The 21,635-nt window shown below is 41.2% G+C and overlaps 1 protein-coding gene across 2 annotated transcripts in view; it reads right to left on the bottom strand.

The window, feature by feature from the left end:
• Positions 1 to 6,061: 6,061 nt before the first annotated feature.
• Positions 6,062 to 21,635, bottom strand: part of adamts9 (ADAM metallopeptidase with thrombospondin type 1 motif, 9) — a 282,624-nt gene continuing 267,050 nt past the window's right edge. Inside the window, exons 39-40 of one of the 2 annotated variants that reach the window (XM_078209509.1) lie at positions 19,223 to 19,317; positions 6,062 to 8,386 (exon numbers count right to left, since the gene is read on the bottom strand). In XM_078209509.1, the coding sequence (XP_078065635.1) occupies positions 19,228 to 19,317 (90 nt within the window). In that variant the 3' untranslated portion in view covers positions 6,062 to 8,386; positions 19,223 to 19,227. The remainder of the gene's footprint in view (positions 8,387 to 19,222; positions 19,318 to 21,635) is intronic. The other variant, XM_078209510.1, reaches the window with a different exon arrangement.

Here is a 21,635-nt window from a genome sequence, read left to right as displayed (position 1 = left end):
GTCGTCAGCAAACTTACCAACCCATCCCTCCACTTCCTCATCCAGGTCATTTATGAAAATGACAAACAGCAAGGGTCCCAGAACAGATCCCTGGGGCACTCCACTGGTCACTGACCTCCATGCAGAGAAAGACCCCTCCACAGCCACTCTCTGCCTTCTGCAGGCAAGCCAGTTCTGGATCCACAAAGCAACAGCCCCTTGGATCCCATGCCCTCTCACTTTCTCAAGAAGTCTTGCATGGGGGACCTTATCGAACGCCTTGCTGAAGTCTGATCTTACCTTGACTACGAGGGTAGAATACTAGCAACCATTCTCTAAGAGGATATACACTTCATGGTAGGGAAGCATAAATACTTATCTGAACTTGTGGTTAGCGAAACTTTGAGACTTTTATACATGCTGGTAAGTTTCTGTGGGCGTCATTCACCCCAGATAAACAACCCCAGCCACCACATCACCCTCTCAAACTATTCAAGGGGAACGAGTGAAAATGAGTTATTTTCCATTCCTATAAGTGTGCATAATTCATTTCAAGTTCATACTTGGCATCTTTCATAACACCAAAAAATGAGAATTTCTACAACACTGGGGCATTTCATTTAAAAGCAATAAATTATAGTGTATGTTAAAGCATTCTGGGCAAAACCCATGTGCCCTTAAAGTGGACAGTTGCAAACCTGAAGTATCCTTGAAGTGACATGCAAAGATGTGTGGGTTAGATTGATTGGCCATGCTAAATTGATCCTCAATGTCAAGTTTAAGTTTTTAAGTTTATTTATTAGTGTCACAAGTAGGCTTACATTAACACTACAATGAAGTTACTGTGAAAATCCCCTAGTTGCCACAATACAGTGCCTGTTCAGGTGGAGTGAGGGAGATTTTAGTATGGCCAATGCACCTAACAGCAGGTCTTTCAGACTGTGGGAGGAAACCCACACAAACACGGGGAGAACATGCAGACTCCACACAGTGACCCAAGCCGGGAATCTAACCCGGGGGTCCCTGGCGCTATCGGGCAGCAGTACCACTGTGCAGCCCACAAGGGAACTAGCAGGGTAAGTGTGTGGGGTTAGGGCTTGGGTGGGATTGTCGCTGGTGTGGGCTCGATGGGCCAAATTGCCTCCTTCTGCACTGTAGGAATTCTATGATCTCTGTGAAAATAACTTACATTCCATTTTAAATCACAACACCATTAGACGTTAATTTTAGAGGGGGGAAACCGTGCTTTACAGCATGCAGAAAGGAAACATTTGTTCTGGTAATGCAGGTTGGGTGTTTTAAATGGATGGATGGGGGGGGGGGGGGGGGAGAGTTGGCTTGTGAAGGGTGGGCGGGCAGGCTTGCTTGTACCAGCTGGATGCTGTGTAGCAGCTGGTGCAAAGCTGCGCTCTGCCTCACCCCCGCGGGCCGATGCCAATGTGCGGGGTGGGGTGGGGGCCGTTAGCTGTGACACCACGGGGGAGGGGGGTTCCACAGGTACACACAGATAGATAGATAGACAGACAGATCCCCGAGGCTGTAAGGTGACTGTCAGCGAAACAGAACATCAACACAAACCTGAAAACAGCCGAGATCAGCAACAGTCGGTCGGCGGAAAAAAAAATGAAACCTTGTTGTTGTTGTCCTCGAATGGGGAAGAAACGGGCAGCTTCTCTCTGGATGGACTGCTCTCTCTTTCTCTCTGAGGGACACTTCCTCTCCCCCCGCCCCCCCCAAAAAATAAACGAGCTTGTGGATCACCGGCAAACGATAGGAAAGAAGGAAAGGGAGGGAAGGAGAGACAGACAGGTATATGACAAGGAATGTTTTTCGGACTGAACGCCCGTTAGCTGTCAGTGTTGGCGGAGCGGCCGCGACCTACCTGTGGGCGCGGCGCGAGCTGAAGGACAGCGCGCGGCCGGGAGGGAGGCAGGCAGGCACGCGCTCGCGCCACGTGCCGTCCCCGCGCCTCACACGGAGCGGCACCTGAGGCAGCGCTGCACTCCCCCGGTTACATAACCGGCAACATCTCTCACACACACACACAGCAGCTGTCAGTCAGCACCTGCATTCACTCCCACACAGACAGCACTGCTGCTAGTCTACATCCACCATGGCACCTCCTTGTCTCCATTGCACCCGCATCCTCCCACTGAACACACACCATTCAGCACATTTTGCATTGGACACGCATGGTGTAACGGACACTGCGGAGCATCTTGAAAACAGCCGCCCCCCGTCTCATTGCTTTTAGCGTCCCTGAATCCCGGTGCTATGGAAACTCTTACGGCAGCAACACTCTTTCCCCTCCTTTGCACATCCGATTTGAGGCAAATTGTTTCAAACCATCTCACCTTCCCCACTGATTAAGCAACAAGTGCGCTTGTTCTTCCCACCACCATGTGCGATAAGGCACTGGCTTTGTGGAATACGTACCTGGCCAACAAAGTGCAAATTAAAAAAAGAGAGCTGATCTTGTTCGTTTTTTTATTCTCCAATTAAAAATAATGGCAATCTGAATGTGCCTATAAAATTAACCCTAACTCGATTATTAATTATTGGTCGAATGTTGGCGCCTCTTGTTCATTTTACTGTTAGTGACAACAGTCATAAAAATATCCTAATAATAAACTGCAGTTGCCACCGTTGACTTTTTGAAGCAACATGGCAAAGTACAACATATATTTACAGACTGAAATGTGTGTATTGAATAGATCATAACAGGTTTAGGTTACTGAACGCAAGATGAAGAAGCAAGCCAAGTATTTGACAGTCCCTTCCCTTAAGGCAGTGGCTCTGTGGAACAGGTGCCTGAAAAAAGGTGGACCCAACCCTGTGTGGAGTAACTTTTTCAAAAACAGAACAAACCGATGTTTGGTTCAGTACTTACTTCAGCGATTATGTGTCCAAGTGGGCACATGAAATTAACCCTACCTCGATTACTAATCACTTGAAGTATGTTTAGTAATGTGGTACAAAAAGTGAATAGCTATTTTTAAAATTACATGGAAGTGCATCTAATAATTTGCAATAACAGTACACCATAAGTATATTCGTTTACTTATTAATTCAGTAATTTGTAAACTATCAATCTAAAATATATGTGTGTACTCTACCAGAGACAAAAGCCTGTTTGTATGTTTTAACATATTGTTTTCATAGCTATAACCATGAGAGCTCTATTTTAAAAAATCAGTCTCCACATCAAATCAGTAATGTAAATTATATAACTCAGTGATACAACTTAAAAACATGTTTAGATATGTCATTACGCAATATGGACTTTGAGTATAAATTCAAAATTTACGTTAAAACAAATGGAGAACGGACAATTTGAGAGGTCAGGTGATTTTGTTTCCTGCTAATACACATGGAACGACATAAGACCCCTTGCTAACCTTCATGTCTGGCCAAGCCGTTAAGATAGGAACAACGTCTTAGAATCTATCTTTGAGAAGTCATTAAATACAACAAACCTTTTCTCTGGTTAATGGCTGCCCATCTTCAAATCATTAAAGAAATTGTTTCACAATATTACCTACAGACTTCTCAGCTTTGGAATTGAAATCCAGAGAACGGGTGTTGAAAAAAACCTTATTCTATCATGATGGTATGTGAATGGATTAAACTCGGACCTCAATATTTGATAATGACTTCATTGTCAGAAACCATTGATGAGGACAATGGACAGAAGTACTTTGGTCACATGGCTAAAACTCTGTTTTGGATAAGGATATTTAATAAGACACAATTTTAGAGAAGCAAAAGGAGAATGGTCCAGACCAGTGAGGGAACGCCCCCCTGTGTTTAATCCATCGATAGACAGTGACATCGGGTTAGCCTTGACTCTCCATTTGGAAAGGAATCAGTATGTTGTTACAGGGTTTTGATTGCATTTCAAGAAGAGTGAAATTACAGAGATCTGCTACTGCAAGCAATAAACTAGAACAAACCTGTCTTCCTAAACCTCCAGAAACTATTTTTCGGTGGACCAAAAAGGAATTACTATTTGAACTTTTAACACCTGAGTGCATGCAACCTTTTGTAATCACAATATTTTCCTGAGTGTGTGTGTCTGTATGAGTGTGCGAGTGGGTGTGGTTGCTATACTTTTGGGTATTGAATAATAAACATCTTTCTTTTAACATACAAGAAAACCTGTCATTCTTCTGTACTGGACAATTACTGCACCAAGGGGGTCAAGACACTTCATCCTTTAAAATACATCTGTCTTTAGTCAGTTGAGAGGTGAGAAAAGGGGGAACCATCCCTATTATCTATCCCTTCTCTATAATAAGTAATATGAACATATTTCTCTACTGCTATCATTATTGGCCAAATTCCACTTGTTATAACCCCAAAAGATTATTTATAGTACCCAGCACAGATTATTTTCATTGATCTATGACTTCCAAAGATTTAGTGGAGTTGATCCTGGAAAGTAATATAGTGGAAAACCTAATCGACAGATATCTTAATAAACGATAATGCCATTGGCTAGGAGAAAGATAAATTGTCAAAGATCACACAGCTATGGCGTTCATCAGTGAATAACCTTATAACTGTTATCGCTAATACTTGATTATATGTATCACCATAAATACACAATAACAGTGACTATAGTTGTTAACACATTATATTATGATGTATAAAATTCAGTTTGAATTGAAGGATTAGACAACAACAAAATATATCCTTGACTATATTTGTTCATCATGTTACAAACTGGCTGAGACATTTTTGCCAATTTCAATATAATAGATGACATAATCCTTCCTATTATAGGGTTCATTCCAACTACATTTATTGTGCTTTAAGAAGTACACTTTCAAACTGCCTCAATGTGAGCCCATGCGTTAAGACATAGGTGGTTTGTGGCAATCATTAAACATGATCTGTTTTTGTGCTTGAGTTTGTGAAATTATTAAAGTCTATTGTTTTGGAAAAATCAAATGTCATAACTAATTTGTATATATTTTGATATAGAGGCGGAAGTATAGAACTTATACTTATCAAATAGTCCACAACACCTTTTGAGAGTTAGGAAGTAAGGTTTCACATTTGTTTAATAGTGCCAGATGGTAGATCTTTCTTCAGAAATAAATTAATGGTTACATAATCCTGATTTATGTATGCAACATTAAACTTTCCAACAGTCATTAACAGTTAATTAAAATATATTTCTCTTAACTAGTGCAAGCATGGATTTAGCAGACAGATTTCCCTGGCATTTTAGGCCTTATACTTCAAAGATGTTCAGAAATTAGTGATCACTAAGTTTAGTCTATATGCTTGTGATTATATATTTGCAAATGGTAATGATTGCAGACATAGAGTCAGCTTCCACATGTATGATAGTGACATTCTGCACTACTCCTCAAACTCCTCTCTAAATCCTGCACTGCCAGATTGTTTGTCTGGCTTTTAATCATGCATGAGCCACAGTTTTCTCCAGCTAAATATTGTCTTTAACCCCCACCACAGACTTTGTTCTTGCCACTGATTCCAACCATCATCCTGTCCAGTGTTTCAGGCTGAAACACACTGTTCAAAACCTCAGGACACTATCTGATCTCAAGGGAGGATGGAAACACATCTCCTAAAATGGCATGCTCTATCCATTGGTACTTAAGAATTGCATTGCGATCCTCTTGTTATCATAGGACCCAATTTGCTTGGGCTAATGAGATGCCTACCTGTTCCAGTGGATTACTGGGCTGCTCGTTTCAAGGATCTTAAATAGCAATGACTTGGATGTAATCAGAAATGAGGTGCTGAATGCTATATTTTTCACTGTGCTAGTTCCCGATTTCACCCAAAAGTAGGGATGCAAATCGCCCCTTCTGGATTCTTGAGATTTCTGAATGAAACATTATTGAATGGGTAGGTTCATCACTTCATTCAAAGAGAGTGCAAGCCAGATGTCTCTACAATTGTTTGTGTACTTTGACCTCTATACTGGGCTGTATGTATTCATCACTGAAATGCATTTTCACCTTTCTAGAACTTTTTGAAGTAAAGCCTGTATTCTTTTGGGGTAAAGCTAATTAAGGCTTCATTTATAAAAACTTGAAACTTCATAACATATAGCAAAATAATTTATTTGTTATAGAGTGAACAATTTTTAAGTTACCAGTGCATATTTTAATACTTGTCATAAATACATTTAAACTATGAATAACATCTTTAATAATGTAACATTGGTTTACTATACTGTAGTGCATGGTGTAACACTACTAAATAGTGACATCAATTTCTTCTTTGTGGTAACAATGAGTACAACCGGTGGAATTTCTAAATGAATTTAAAACACCTATGATTAATATTAACTGAGCAGATATTCTGTACTAAATGGCTGAACTGCATACACCTTTAATATCATTGTAGGTGCTATATATCCAAGACCTTTTGCATATCATGAAGTTAAAATATGCCCGTGCATTGAAACTTAGGCACATAGTGCAAGATTTGCCCTGGATATGATGCAAAAACTTCAAAATTTCCCTTTCACATAAAGTAATACTTGTAAGCAGAGTTTTGGTTTTAGGGAATACATTAAAACATTTTGCAAACATGGTGGCTGGAAAAACTACACAAATCTGTGGTACTGCAAATTAACAATGATGTGTAATTTACAATAACAGTAAACATCGATTGTACTTTATTTAATTTTTGGTATGAAAAATAAAACTAATCTACTCAGACTGTGAAACTACTATACTCAGACTGTGAAACTACTACAATTAGATGAAGTTAGTATAGTGATTAAAAATGGTCATTTACCCAGCTAATAAACCCAGAAAAGTATTCATGTAATATGTCTATAACTTTATTTTGATGTTCTTTAATGGTATTTTATTTGTCATTGCACAGCATAGCCTTAATGTTGACTGATTGTTTTACCCTCATGTTAGTATAATGCTTTGTTGGTGCATTTTTAACAAAACAAATCCTTAGTAAAATACACAGCTGCAATTTGTCAATTGATTTGATATACAGTATTAAGAAACCTAACATGCCTTAACAACCTGCTAAAGTATGCATTTTGCAGTAGATTTTTTGGGAGTATTTTCAGAGTTTAGCTTCACAGAATCTTAAACTGCATAATGTTTAGTTCTACAACATCAAATATATTAGCACAATCATAAAGTTACCTGTATCTAATTTACTTCAGCTCATATCTTATGCAATGTTGCTTTGAATGATGTAACAGTGTATAGGTTATACCTATTCATCATTTAATGCATACGCTTACATAACAGGGTAGAACACACTGGCAAACTAAGTAAAATTAGCAGCATGTTTACAGAATTAATGTGTGTTGACCATACTCCCAATATATCTTAAACCTATACTTGCTTGCACCATGAATAGCACCATAAAGATTTTTATGCCCTTAAAACATCAATGCGATTTCTGATATTCCCTTTTTTATCCAACAACTTAGTAAGTTGCTGTACCTTTTATAAAAACAATTCACCATCAGCTATTTCATAAAAAATCTTCTTACATATTGTGTTGGGTGTTCTTTAGCTCTATATTTAGCAATTTTATTTGCTATTTTAATTAACAAGTGGTTTTCTATTTCAACTTTTAAAATCACCTTAATACAAGTGAACCAGCCTGTTTACTATTACATCTTTATGTAAATTAAGGTGCATCAAGATGGTCAGAGCATGCAATCATATTTGGCATACCATTACCAGCAGCAGCACTTTAATGTACAAAATGGGTCACTATTACTGTGGAATAATTGTTTTGTGAGCCCAATTTTTTTCCCCTTTTTTGTCACACTGATCTTATGGAATCTAGTTCTTTCTATTTAACACTTTTCTACCAGTGTACTCATTTTGGTTAGTAAGGACTAATGAAAGTTAACCAGTGCAATAACATACAGCTGCAAATACCCATATATTTACATAACCTTTACCAAAATTACTTATGTGATAACAGTACATATTCATCTGTTTCCTGATTAAAAAGTGCAGAGGTAAATTCCAAGATAAAAACACTCACAATATAGTACATAGCACCACCATTTAAAAATGGCTTTTCAGCTGGTTTTTGGTTTAACAGATGTGTAGTGATAAGTAAACAATTCAAAAACACAGTGTCAATAAAATGTCCTTATCTTACAAAGCTACATATTGTGTACTATATGTACAAACAATGCTTTACATTGCTGGAGTCTTATACTTGAAGATAAAACATAGAAGCATCCTTTCACAAAACATTTTGAGAAATAAATATAAACATGGAACATAAATACAATTTTATACACCAAAATGTCCAGATTTATCTACAGACATAGATCACAGAGGTATGTATGAATTTGCCCTTCATCTTGTTCCAGCTTGTCTCATGTAACGTTTCACCTCTTTAATAATCCACGCACCATGAACACCTACTAAAAAGGATAAATGATGACTCAGTCAAAGCCAAATCATTAAGTTAAAAACTTCTACAGCAACATTTCCTAAAATTATGAAAAAAATTAACAGTCTACAAAAAATCATTGTAAGGTAACCTGAAATGTGTTAAGAGAAAATCTGCACTGATATTACAAAAATAGATTTTTCTGGGATATTATGGCCGGAATTTTCTGGCTGTTCACGCTGGCTGGATTTTCCAGTCCCACAGGCAGTGCACCCCCACCCGCAGATTTCCTGCCAGTGTGGGATGACATCAATGGGAATTCCCATTGACAGCGGCAGGACCAGGGAATCCCGCTGCTAGCAAATAATGCGCCACCTCCTGCCGGCAGGAACCACGTGGCCGGGAGGCTGGAGAATCTCACCTTAAGTTTTTCAAAATTATTTACAAAATAGACTATTAGGGAAATTAATTTAGAAAAAAATAACACATATAGAAATGGTACACCTCAAACTGTTAGCAAAAAATGGAAAAATAGCACACATAGCATATAAGTTTTCACATCTGGTGAAAATTGAACAAAGGGTGAGATTTTCCAGCCTTTCCCACCACTGGGATCTTTTGGACGTGTCCAAGTTGACCTCGTTGTGGGTTCCCTGATGGCGGGACAGGCGAGCCATGCAAATTGCCATTAACTTCAGTGGGACCGGAAGATCCTGCCAGCAGCCAATGGCAAGTCACCTCAGCCACCGGATAACACGCCGTTGGGGGGAGGCGGGCTGCAAAATTTCGGTCACAGTCACTGAAGTGGTACATTAGTATTTCTGTATTGGTGTTTGTTCCAGCAATTCTCGTACTTGTAATAGAGATGTTTTCACAAACAATTTTAAATGGCAACCATTCAGGATGTCTGTAGCTTTCAGAAATTGTGCTGAAATCTTTTACTTCCCTATCTCCATCCCTTCATAACCTTGGTGATCTTCGTGCATTTGTATTAGACAGCCCATTGTCTCTATAGTTTCGAATAAAGAGAAAGAGAAATACTCTTTTTTCATTGAAGTTTACAATCTATTTGCAAAATTGCAATAATTCATAATTTAGAATCATATGGTTTGTCAAACATCATTATATTACTTGGAGTGAGGAAACAATCCATCGCATTGTAATTCACTGTTTTCATTAAATGCAATAATGATCCTGTAATATTCAAGAGGGTCTTGGTTAACTCAGTTGGCTAGATCATATTCATGCCAGTAGCACACGGTATCATCTGTAATTTAGCTGAGGTAGGTACAGACCTTCCTCTGCGTCCTACCTGTACTAAAAACCAAGAATCACAGCATTTTGATGAATAATCACCAAGGACCTGCCTTTGGGTAGAGAACTCAAGAAGAAGAATACTTCTCAAATAACTTAACAAGCTACTCTTCACCAGTACAAATGCTATTTAATAAACAAATTGATCAAACGATTTGCATGTGTAATAAAAAGTGTCCTTCCCCTACAGTAAATGACTGTGCAGTAAATAAATGAACCAGTGAACTTATTTATTCATGAGCAATATGTTGTGAAACTGACTAGGGATAAAGCTATCTTAGATCTAATATTGTGTAATGAAGCAGGGTTAATTAATAATTTGGTAATGTTTCCAAGGTAGGTGGGAAAGTAAGCTGAGGAATGGACACAGAAAGGCTGCAGTGATATATAGAAAGTTAAGTGAGTGGGCAACAAGATGGCAGATGGATTATAATGTAGGGAAGTGTGAAGTTATTCATTTTGGTCATAAGAGTGGAATAGCAGAATACTTTTTAAAAGGTGTGAAACTTGTAAGTGTTGATGCTCGAAGAAACTTGGATGTGCTTGTACAAGGAAGCAGAACATTAGCATGCAGGTGGATCAAGCAATTGGGAAGACAAATAACATACTGGCTTTTATTGCCAGGGGATTAAGTACAAGAACAAAGTAGTCTTGCTGCAATTGTACAGAGTTTAAGTGAGGCCACATGTGGAATACTATGTGCAGTTTTGGTCTCCACATGTAAAAAAGGATATACTTGCATTAGAAGTGTTACAGTGAAGGTTCGCGAAATTGGCTCCTGGAGTGAGGGCCCTATGATGAGAGGCTGAGTAAATTGGGTTTATATTATCTGGAGTTTAGAAGAATGAGAGGTGATCTCATTGAAACCTACAAAATTCTGAAGGGGCTTGATAGGCTAGACACTGAAAGATTGTTTTCGCTGGCTGGAGAGTTTAAAACAAGTGGCACAGTCTCAGCATAAGGGGCTGATCATTTAGGATAGGGATCAGAAGAAATTGCTTCCCTCAAAAGGAGCTGAATCTTTGGAATTCTCTATCTTAGCGGGCTGTGGATGCTCTATTGTTGAATACATTTAATATGGACAGATTTTTGTTCTCCAAGGGTATCAAGGGATATGGGGAGCGGGAAGAAAAATGGAATTCAAGTCCAAGATCAGCCATGATCATACTGAATGGCAGAGCAAGCTCGATGAGCTATATCATCTACTCCAGCTCCTATTTCTTGTGTTCATGATATATCAACTGCTGCTTTCATGAAGCAAGAAGAATTCAGTTGCTTGTGAGACGAATTTGTAGAGTACCACTTGACAGAATACCAAGAGTGAACGCCTGTACTCAAGAAAGACATCAGCACAAAAGCAAACATTGCAGAGATAATGTCAGCAACATTTCTGAGGAAGAACGAGGTGAATCAAAGCATGTCTACACCCCTGTGATTGATTCCATCCCCTCTCCTACCACTGTCTCAGGTTGAAACAAACTGAGTACAACCTTGTTGTACTATTCAACTTCAAGGTGAAGTTTCAACCCAAAGTCTGCCTATTTCTAATGCTGTAATTCTGCCAGTCTCCCTCAGCCCATCTGCAGCTGGAATTTCCGTCCATGCCTTTATCATCTCCAGGCTATTCCCTTGCTTTCCTGGCTAGGCTTTTATTCTCCCCCCTCTGCTACTTCTTGGAACACTAGGCTGAATTTTGCGATGACGGAACCATTTTCAAGTCATGACCCCGATTACTGCAGCAATGGTACTGCCAATATCTTCCAGGAGGCATCCAATTAAGAAGATGCTTAAGGGTGACTTCCTGCCTGAGGGGTGGAAATCCAACCTCCAGCCTATTAACAAACAATTGACCATCAAGTGACAATGGAAAACCATTCTTCCCTTGATTGGGCATACTGACTTTTTGGTTTGGGGCAGTGGCACCATGGCATCCTGTAAAATCCAGCCCATACTGGCTCCCAATCTGCCAAAGTCTCCAACTGAAAATTCTCATCCATGTGTCTAAATCCTTCTTTGCTTGTCTCTATTTCTAAAATCTCCTCAATTCTGACAACCCTTCCTTCAATTTGTCCTCTGACCTCTTGTGGATTTGCATTGCCTTCCACTCTTCCCTTTGTCCCACCATCAAACTTACGTTATATACCTTATTTAAGTCCTTCCTTGTGCATGAAAGTTAAAATTTGGAGCTATGAAACAAGCTCAATTTGTTTCAGAAAATGAAGTTGCAGAATATTTTCAACTTTTGAATGTGAATCATTCTATTTCCATAAATTTACATTCAAATGTACAGAAAATACATTGCAGGTATCAGTGAGGAGAAATTTTAAAAATACTCAAAGGAATTATATTAAAACAGCAGGAAAATGACCTTGGAATTTGCTGCACCCAAACATTTTGGGCACAAATTGACTGCTTGTTCAAGCTGCTGTATAGCCTGGAACTGACCTGGATTTTAACCTGAAGGCAGCTTTGTATGGGGTATGAGTGGTGTGTGTGTGTGGTGTGGTTGTTGCAAGGTTGGAAAGCCTAGAAGAATGAGTTTCCCAAATGTTATGCAGACTTAAATTACAGGGTGCCTTTAAGTGGGATTCCTGCCCACAGGCTGGAGGTGTTTGATGCAGAAACCCTACTTCACTGGGCTGAAGCCTACGAGATCAAGCACGTGCTTTGCGGAAATGATTGTGATCCTCATCGTTTGTGGTGGGTGAAGGGGGGCAGTGAAGAATACAGGGTCTGGATCAGGAAGGAAGTAGAATGGTGGTGGGGAGGGGGAAGGGGAGGGGGGATCTGAGTAATTATGATTGGATTGGAAGGGTCCCATGGTGCTTCAACAATAATCAAGGTGAAGAGTAGTTGGTAGTTGGGAGAGGTTGGATACAGGTCGGGGAATTGGATGATAATTGGGGTGGGGAGCAGACAGATTGAAGGGTTTAGGTTTGGAAGGGAGAGCTTACTGGGTAGTGTGTTGCGCCCAGAGGATACACTTCTACTCCTCCTGGTGCAGGACAGTGGTACTGTAAAGCAGCTTACCTCATGGATTCAGCCCCTTTCACCGCCTTTAAGCTGCCAAATTTCCCGAGGCCTGGGAAACCTGGCTGCCTGTGGTTAAAAATGGAATGATTGTTAAAATGAAGGCTCGCAGCCTCGCTAAAATATTTAAACGATCTACCCACTTCCCGTGAATGGATTGGCTGCCTGTCCCTCATCCCTCCTCTGTTAAAACTGGAAGTGGGCGAGTTGGGCTCCAGTTTCAGATTTCTTGCATCTTTATATTTGACTGAACTTTAATTCGCCCATTTTTGGGAGTTAAAATTAAACCCTCATGTCAGCTGCTGGAACTATATTAATGATGGCACAGGGTTTTGGTGGAAGTTTTGTACATTTAACATAAAAGATTAGGGAAATTCAGGCATGGTGCAAAACCAGTTGCAAGTCACTTACACCATAATTTTCTTGATCTTTTATGCTTAAGCTTGGCATTACAGTGTATATACAATGTTATGTTAATGCAAATGTTTGAAATTCCAGGTCATATTTCTTTCTGCCTCTCTTTCCTTAGACCCTAAAACCAAAACTTTCAACCAGACCTTTGGTCACCTTTCTAATGTCTCCTTTTTTAAGTTTAGCATCCATATTTTGATCACACTGTAGAGCACCTTGGGATGTTAATCAATGTTAAAGGTACTATATAAATGCAAATGATTATTGTGCTTCTTGCTGAAAGGTAGCAGTTGAGGATAGAGCTAGGATAAGATGGAGGAACAACATCCGGAATCTTATGTTCTGCAGTTTAAGTTCAATGGTAGACACGGAAGTGGGAGTGATTCCCTCGGGGGGGGGCGGAAGGACAACCGATCATGTGCAATATTTTGCTGTTCAAATCATTACTTACGCATTCACGAGAAGCTTGCCAAATATCACAGTTTCCTCATGGGGTTAAAGGTTTGGGCGCCATATTTAGGAGGACACCCAGACAGTCATTCACTCATTGCGGGCCTAGAAGCTCTCTATTCTGCATCAACACGAATGTTGCAAAGACAATGGCTGGAATTTTACCGGCACGCCGGCCCCGATTCCAGGGGCAGGCAAGGCTCGGAGAACGGTATTCTCTGTTGACCTCGGGTGGGATCATACGAAACTCGGGCGGACGTGTTGGTAAAATTCCACCCAATGTGTGGTCCCAAGGTACAGCAAAGCCTCCCTGGAGATTCTCATCCAGTCCAGGAAAGGCAAGAGGCACTGATTTGCCGGAAGGGCAGCAGGAGGCCCTCATGTCTGATCATGACGACTTGGACACAGTGGAAGTTATCAACTGTGGGCACCCCAAAGAAACACCCAGCAGTGTAGGAAGAGGATGAATGGTCTGCTGCACTCCACCAGGGTAAGTGGCACTGTCTACACACTGGTAAGTGATACTCATAAGGGCATCAGGCTGTCTGAGTGCATAGGGATGTCACACAGGAATTTACTAGCAGCACAAACCAGCAGATGGGACATCTGCACTGAATGCAGCTGCTTTATGCTCTCAATGTTATATCAGTTGCGGGACATCTTGCTTGTTCATCACTCAGTGGGGAGAGCACAGCAGCTGCCAAAAGCATCCATGCTCCTGAACTGCTCATTCAACCATTGAAAAGGCAATAAATCCTTCTGTCATTCTGCAAGATAAAAGCGTCCACAGTAAGCAAGACCTGAGGTGGCATTCTGGACATTAGAGTCCTCAAACCTTATGATGGGCATGTGGTTGAGATATTCCAGATAGAGCAGGTGTTCCTGTGTTGAAACTAAGTTTGGAAACCCCCAGAAAGCCAATGAGGATGCCAACAGTCTGCAGTTGTCACTGCGCCCACAGAGTAATACATTAGTTTAATTAAGGAGGCTGTTAGGTATTCTCTAAATCTTTCTTTTCCCCAATCCAGGTACCAGCAAAAAAAGGAGGGAGGCCAGCAACAGAGACCAGCTACAGCTCCAGCTCGAACCCCACCTCTGTGGACAATGCCTCAGAAGATGCACCTGTGCGAAGCTGGGTTATTGAATTAATTCAAGGTGGATTTAGATAGACAAGGGAATCAAGGGTTCTGGGGAGCAGATGGCAAAGTGGAGTTGAGACTACAAGCAGATCAGTTGTAATCTTAATCAAAGGGCTGAATGGCCTTCCCCGTTCCTGTGTCCCTATCCCCACCCCACATGGTCCAGGTAAAGGACATCCTGGAGTAACGCAGAACACTGTTCCTCCCATTCACATATGACTGAGCATGGAGACATTGGTCTTTGACCGGAGTGAAGAAAGCCATGTGTAAGAACCCTCCCTCTGATCCCATTCATCTTGACTCCAGTACCCTTGAGAGAGAGACCATTGCCTTGATAGTATAGAAATAGTTACCATAAGAGCCCTTGTCAGCCCTGACCATTCACCTGAGAGGATGGAGGTTTGGAGTCAGGAGTTTATTGTCATTAGCCCCCTTGCCCCATGGAGATATTCTACCTCCCTCCCTCCCCTCATCCCTGCCTCTGACAGCAGCATATGGCAAATTATACAGAATGAGTGGGAGCTCCACATCTTGCTGGGATCTCGATGTTATGAGGTCCATGAATCCAAACAAAGCTGCTGATGATGGGCTTCACCATAACAGAACACAACTGAGGATGGTTGTCATCAGTTGTCTCATGATTATTGGGATACTCCTTTAATCAGCCAGTTGTCTTGACCTTTAACTCCACGTGTTTTACATTGATTGTGTTTTATAGGTGAGAATCTAAAATGATGTGCGTAACATTTAAACCTTGTTCCACAAGCCTGGTCCCCTCCAATTTCCCCATCACTCTTGACCCATCCAATATAACCGTTTCTCTCCCCTGTGTCAGTTTTGAACCTCCCCCAGTTACTCGGGGACCAATTACTATCAACCTGCATATGCCTTCTCTTCCCTTTGAGCTTTCACCCATTACCCCATGTCCACCCTGATCCTGACCCCACCCGTTATCTAAACTACCTGTTTCGTCCGTTTCCACGACCCCACCTCATGAAACCTTCACCTACCTGACTTTCACTCGAGACCTGTCACCCTAATGCATCCCACTCCCCCCTCTCACTGTGCCTGTTCGCTCCACTGCCCAGTTTCTTCAGTTCATCCCCCAGGACCCCAACATCAACAGTACCGACCGCACCCTCATGGACCATCTGTCTCCCACCATCTCTGCCCTGAAACACCTCCCTTATCAATCACAGGACCCCTGAGCCAACAATCAAAGTCTGTTGCTCTATTTCATGCTCCTGCATCCATGAATTCCCTCACTGCCTCTCTTCCTACTCCATAGAGTCTGCCTTCCTTCCTACTCCAAAGAGTCTGCCTTCCTTCATTAGACAGCCTCCTTCCCTCTGCCTCTCTCCCATGTGCAGCCTCTGCTCCACCCTGCCCTACCCATAGCTTCCCTTCCATGTGAACCTCTCCACCCTCCTCCATCCATAGCCTGTCTCCCATGTCCATCCTTTGCAACGCCCTGCCACACTGTTTGCTTGGCTCCTCCATCCAGCTTCCACCTTTAATCTGCCTCACATATCCAACCGCCTCTTCGCTCTTCAACTTTTAGCCTGCCTCCCATATCCAGCTTTCTTGTAGCTTGGCATACTGGTACCCAAGCTGAATCAAGATGCTAAGACTTGCGAGCAGTCCCCAAGAAGGCCAAAGCAGCATCTACTCACTTCAGAATCCAGGAAAAAGTCAAGCTTGCCAGATACACAATACTTACATTCAGTCGTAAATAAAAACGTTTAAATTTCTCACTGCAGGGGAACTTAATTTGTAGGGGGAAATTAATTCCAGTGGAATAGTCTTTTAATGAGCATGCATAACATACTAATGCATGCAAAAAAGCTTCCAGACATTATTCATTGGGAAGCTCAACCTGCCTTTAAAATCCTCAGAACGTAATTCCTGAAGTTCATCTCACCATCAGGAAACGGATTTGTGACCTGTCAAATTATGGTTCCCTGTCCACTGAGCTTCGCATTGCTGGCAGGACTGGAAGATTTCACCCAACATGTTATACATCACTCCTGAGTTGCAGAGGAATGCAGGCACTAATGAGGCTAATGCTATACTGAAGGACTGAAACGTTGTTTGGATTATGCAGAGGATTCCCCTAGAAAGGACCAAAGGCCTCGCTCAGCTTTGCCCAGGGAGCTGATTCTACTGTGATAGATCAATGGTGTATTGCAGCTAAATTTCCAAATGATTAACCTCTGATGTGTCCTCCAGTGGTTCTCACACTGAGGGGGAAGTGGAAAAGGTCGCAGCTATCATGACATAAAAACCACTTCACTTCCATCATCGCTTGTTGATATTTTAAAACTATCACATTCATTAAACTTGTCAATTCTAGATCTCGCTTAAAATTAAATAATCGCCTTTCAATCACTTCCCTCAGCTACTTACTTCTGCATAATTTTCTTATGATTGGTCTCTAATAAGCACCAATTTGACTTTTATTTTGATTTGTGTTTGTTATTTGCTTTTGGTAAATAGGAATACTAAGTAAGTTTTCTAACTAAGTATTCACAGCAAAAAGCTTAAAGTTTTGAGACGCAAAACAGCATTTAGAGCTTGTAGGTTGTGGTACCCAAAGGCCATGACACATAATCTCTTCACATTAGGTTAACCAACAGATAACTATGGGGTGGGATTTCATTTCTGGGGCTGGGATTCCCAAAGTCACATTCATTTCTAGGTTCCAACCCTGCTCTGCATTGACAATGCAGATGTATTGCTATTTTATTTGGAAATGTACTTTATTCGCCCAGTGTCGCATGCATCTTCCAACTGACCGCAGCGGGCCAGTTGGAAGATGCAGGAAGCAGTGGGTCCGACGTAAAGGGCAAGCAGCAGCCATTGCCGTGCTCACCATTCACCTGGAAGGAATGGAGGAAGGAGGAGCTGAGCAGATGGCAGTGGGTCAGAAGGGCATCCCTGTTTTACTGACATCTCACTTGAAGTGCTTCTAGAAGGGGGGACTTCATGGAGAAACATCCGTTGCCCTCCATGAGAATACCTGCAAGGCAGACCAAGAGGCTTGGCTGGCGATAACTCATGAAGTCACCAGCAGAGGAGTGGTGAGGAGGAAATGATTCCAGTGCAGAAAATGTTTTAATGAGCTGTTTAGGTCTGGCAAGGCAAGTTCAAAGATAGACCCTGATGGCATTCCTCCTGGTTAGTGGTGACTAGAATGCAAAGGAAAAGGGCATCTTGAGGCAACAAGGCACTCTCCTGACTATAAGGGAGATATGTGCACAGCAGCATTGATGATCCATAAGCATAGTTCATCATCCTAACACTCATGCACTATAGGTATGGTTACACAGTGGTTTGCACCGCTGCCTCACAGCGCCAGGGACACGGGTTCGATTTCCGGTTTGGCTCACTATCTGTGCAGAGTGTGCATGTTCTCCCCATATCTGTGTTGCTTTCCTCCGGGCACTCCGGTTTCCTCCCATAGTCCGAAAGACGTGCTGTTAGGTAATTTGGCCATGCTAATTTCTCCCTCAGTGTACCCGAACAGGCACTGGAGTGTGGCGACTAGGGGATTTTCACAGTAACTTCATTGTAGTGTTAATGTAAGCCTACTTGTGACACTAATAAAATCAACTTTAAAGCTACAGCGAAGACTGCGAATAAAAAGCTGCAAGGGCTGAGGCAGAGAAGCATTTTCCGAAAGGCATCGTTCTTCAGATTGCAGGCCAAATGGAAGAATAATGCCAATCATAGAGAGAGAGTGAAGTTTGGACGGTGGGGGCCCACAGTTCGTGGCACTCACACATCGAAGATGCAAGTCATGTGGGAGATGGCAAAACTTGAAATGAATCCTAACGCGACTGGGTCTTCACACTCCTGTTCTCTTTTCTGAAAATTTGACAGGAGGAGGCAAGCAGATACCTTCCCCTTCCCCAGCTGCAGTTATTCAAAGAAATGGGATTGACATGTTGACACCATTCCCTGCCAGAAATCTCACCAGCTATGCTTTTCATGCAGTTATGTTATGGTACACCAGCAGGAAGCAGACACGCTTCCTACATGAATGTGACAGTGAGGATCTCATCCTGGTCTCCGAGAGGCAATCAAAAGCATATGTACAGCAATTAACTTTCCTTAGAGATCAATTATTAGCTCCTTTTTGAAAAAAAACAATTTACTCTTCAGCTGCTTTTTTTTCTGCTGATGATTTGGTTCCTGGGATTCGGGGCACAGACAGAGGGGAAAGCTTCACTGGCAGCTAGAATTCCTGCCCTGCCAAACTTTTGGGAGAGGAGCTGGATTCAAGGAATTTCAGTTTTCAACAGAAAAGGACTTGGGCCAATATCTTGCCTTATTTACTCGTGATTTTATGGGTGTAACTTTCAGAGAAGGAAAAATGATGAAACCTTGATATTAATGGCATGAAGTATTGGTGTCTGAGGCTGATATAATCCCACATTACTGGTCCAACACGATGGTAGTTGTGGAATATGAAGCTGACAATAATCACATTAAATTTGAGGAAGTACTTAAAAAGTAAATACCTGAGCTAAAGCAATTGTACATGTAGTCCTGTTCCTGAATATGGGATGCATTTGCCACAGTATCCTCCACATTTCCCAGTAACTTTGGCGCCATTCTGTGGATGGAATGGAATTTACATCACCATGGCTGATGAACAATAAATCAATCCACTGATCTCTAAAGTGGTTAATGAAACTGTTTAAATCTACAGTATGAAAGACCATTCCAATGTGACTGTTTTCTCCAATATATACAGATGATATTGATTTTAATAATGCTTGGTAGATAACTTCATATGAAGTAGACCTAAAATATAACATACAGAAGTACCCGTCTGTCTGTTTCAATGAAACTGACCACGTGACATTCTTCAACCACTCATTTGATGAATATCATACTTTTTTGTGCACACCAGTAAGAAAATACAAAATAATTTAGGAATGTACACAAAGGTAATAGTGAAGAATCAATTAAAAAAAAAAATCATGATCTGATCTTAAGAACATAAGAATGAAAACCATGCAAACCTTACAGCTGACTTTGCTATTTAAACTCTTTTTCTTCTCACTTCTACCACATCAAACAATGGTTCTATTTCTCACAGGGTCAGGAACTCATAGAATCCTTACAGTGCAAAAGAGGCCATTCGGCCCATCGAGTGTGCACCTACTCTCTGATAGCAAAGTAGCTCACCCAAGCTTTCTCCCCCACCATATCCCTGTGAACCCACACATTTCCAATGGCTAATCCATCAATTTCTGCACATCTTGTGACACTAAGGGGCAATTTAGCAGTTCCACCAGTTCTATTCTGAATGCTCCTGCCGAGTCAGTCTTCCCGTGCAGAAGTTGCTTCTGTAGTTCCATCTTGTATATGTTTTCCAAATTATAATGGCTTCCCTATTACCAATTTGCCTACATTGAAATCAATTTGCCACAGCTGCTCACATTCACTTAATCCCTTTGTAATTTCATCCTTTCATCTATGCTGCTTATTATCCCATTATCTAAGTCATTAATCAATACAGTTAATAATGGAGGCACCAACACAGATCCGTGTGCGACAGCACTGAACACATTCTACAAATTAAAGTGTTGCCCATTAACCCTACTTTCTGCCTACTTCCACTCAGTCAATTTCTTAACCAGGTCAATAATTTGCTTTCAATTCCATGAAATTCAACTTTAGCTAACAGCCTTTCATTAGGAACTTTACCACAAATCTTCTGGATGTCTATATAAATAATATCCATACACATCCCGCTGTCCGCTACTTGCATCACCTTTCAAAATTGTCAGTTGCATTTGTCAGACTCGACAAAAGCTTCATAAATTCATGCTGGTTATTTCTGATCAGCTGAAAATGTTCAAGATGTTACATCATCCTGTCCTTATTATAGACTGTAGCAATTTCTGATAACAGATGCTAGACTGACTGGTCTATAATTCCCTGGTTTCCTTCTGTCATTTTCATGAATAGCCGAGTGATTGATACAATTTTCCTTTTTAAGTAAATGGTGCCAAACAGAGAACTTTGTATGGTTATAGTTTTGAGTGTCTGCAATTTTATCATCTAATTCCTTTAAAACTCTGGGATAGAAATTATCTGATCCTGGGGATTTTTTTGCCCTTTAGGCCACTAATTTCTCCAACACTGTCATCTTTCATAAGTTCATTTTGTTCAGTGCCTGGGCTGAATTTTCATCTGGGTGGGGAAGCGCACTTTGGTGTTTGATTGGACATACTTTGGTTTGTTTTGAAGAAATGCAATTTTCCTCTGCATTCCCGACTCTGTTCCCTTTTCCTCTGCTCTTCCTGCATGTCAGTAATACCTAGTGTGCAAATTCCCCCACTGAAATCGGTTCACTTTTTAAATGGGGACAAAGATTGGATTTCCTCCCAGTCACTATTTTCATCTGGCAGTGGAGAGTTTTTGAAGCCCATTAAAAGCACACAGGCTAGAGGGTTTGCTTAGAAAATGGAAAGTCTGCTGAGGAGTCTGGAATATTCTGAGATGCAAGTGTAAAATGTGTTGAGATCTTCAAATATCACTGTTGGCTGCTGTATTGTAATGTAAATGTGTTTTTAATGCAGTGCTTCCTCATAGGGATATTTCCTGCAAAGACTTCCTGACCCTTACATTGATCAGCGTTCTGTAATTGTTCAGTTATTACAGTACTTTTCCAAAGGAGAAAGTACCATAATTAATTTAAAAATTGTGTTCTGTTGTCAAATTCTCTGGCTCTGATTTAGTTGGAATGGCGGACCTAACAATTTAGAAAACACCCTGCTTCTGAAGGTGGAATAAATGTGCATCTGTTCCTTCCACTGATTGGCAGGCACACAGCTTTGAAATGGAAATGGATATCTATCAGTAGAGCTGGAAGCTTTTGGAATGACAGGTGTTCCATTATGAATGATTGGCTGGGTTTCA

This window comes from Mustelus asterias, chromosome 3 (assembly GCF_964213995.1).
Source record: "Mustelus asterias chromosome 3, sMusAst1.hap1.1, whole genome shotgun sequence".
NCBI classification, from domain to species: domain Eukaryota; kingdom Metazoa; phylum Chordata; class Chondrichthyes; order Carcharhiniformes; family Triakidae; genus Mustelus; species Mustelus asterias.
This window is presented reverse-complemented; position numbering and strand designations above follow the sequence as displayed.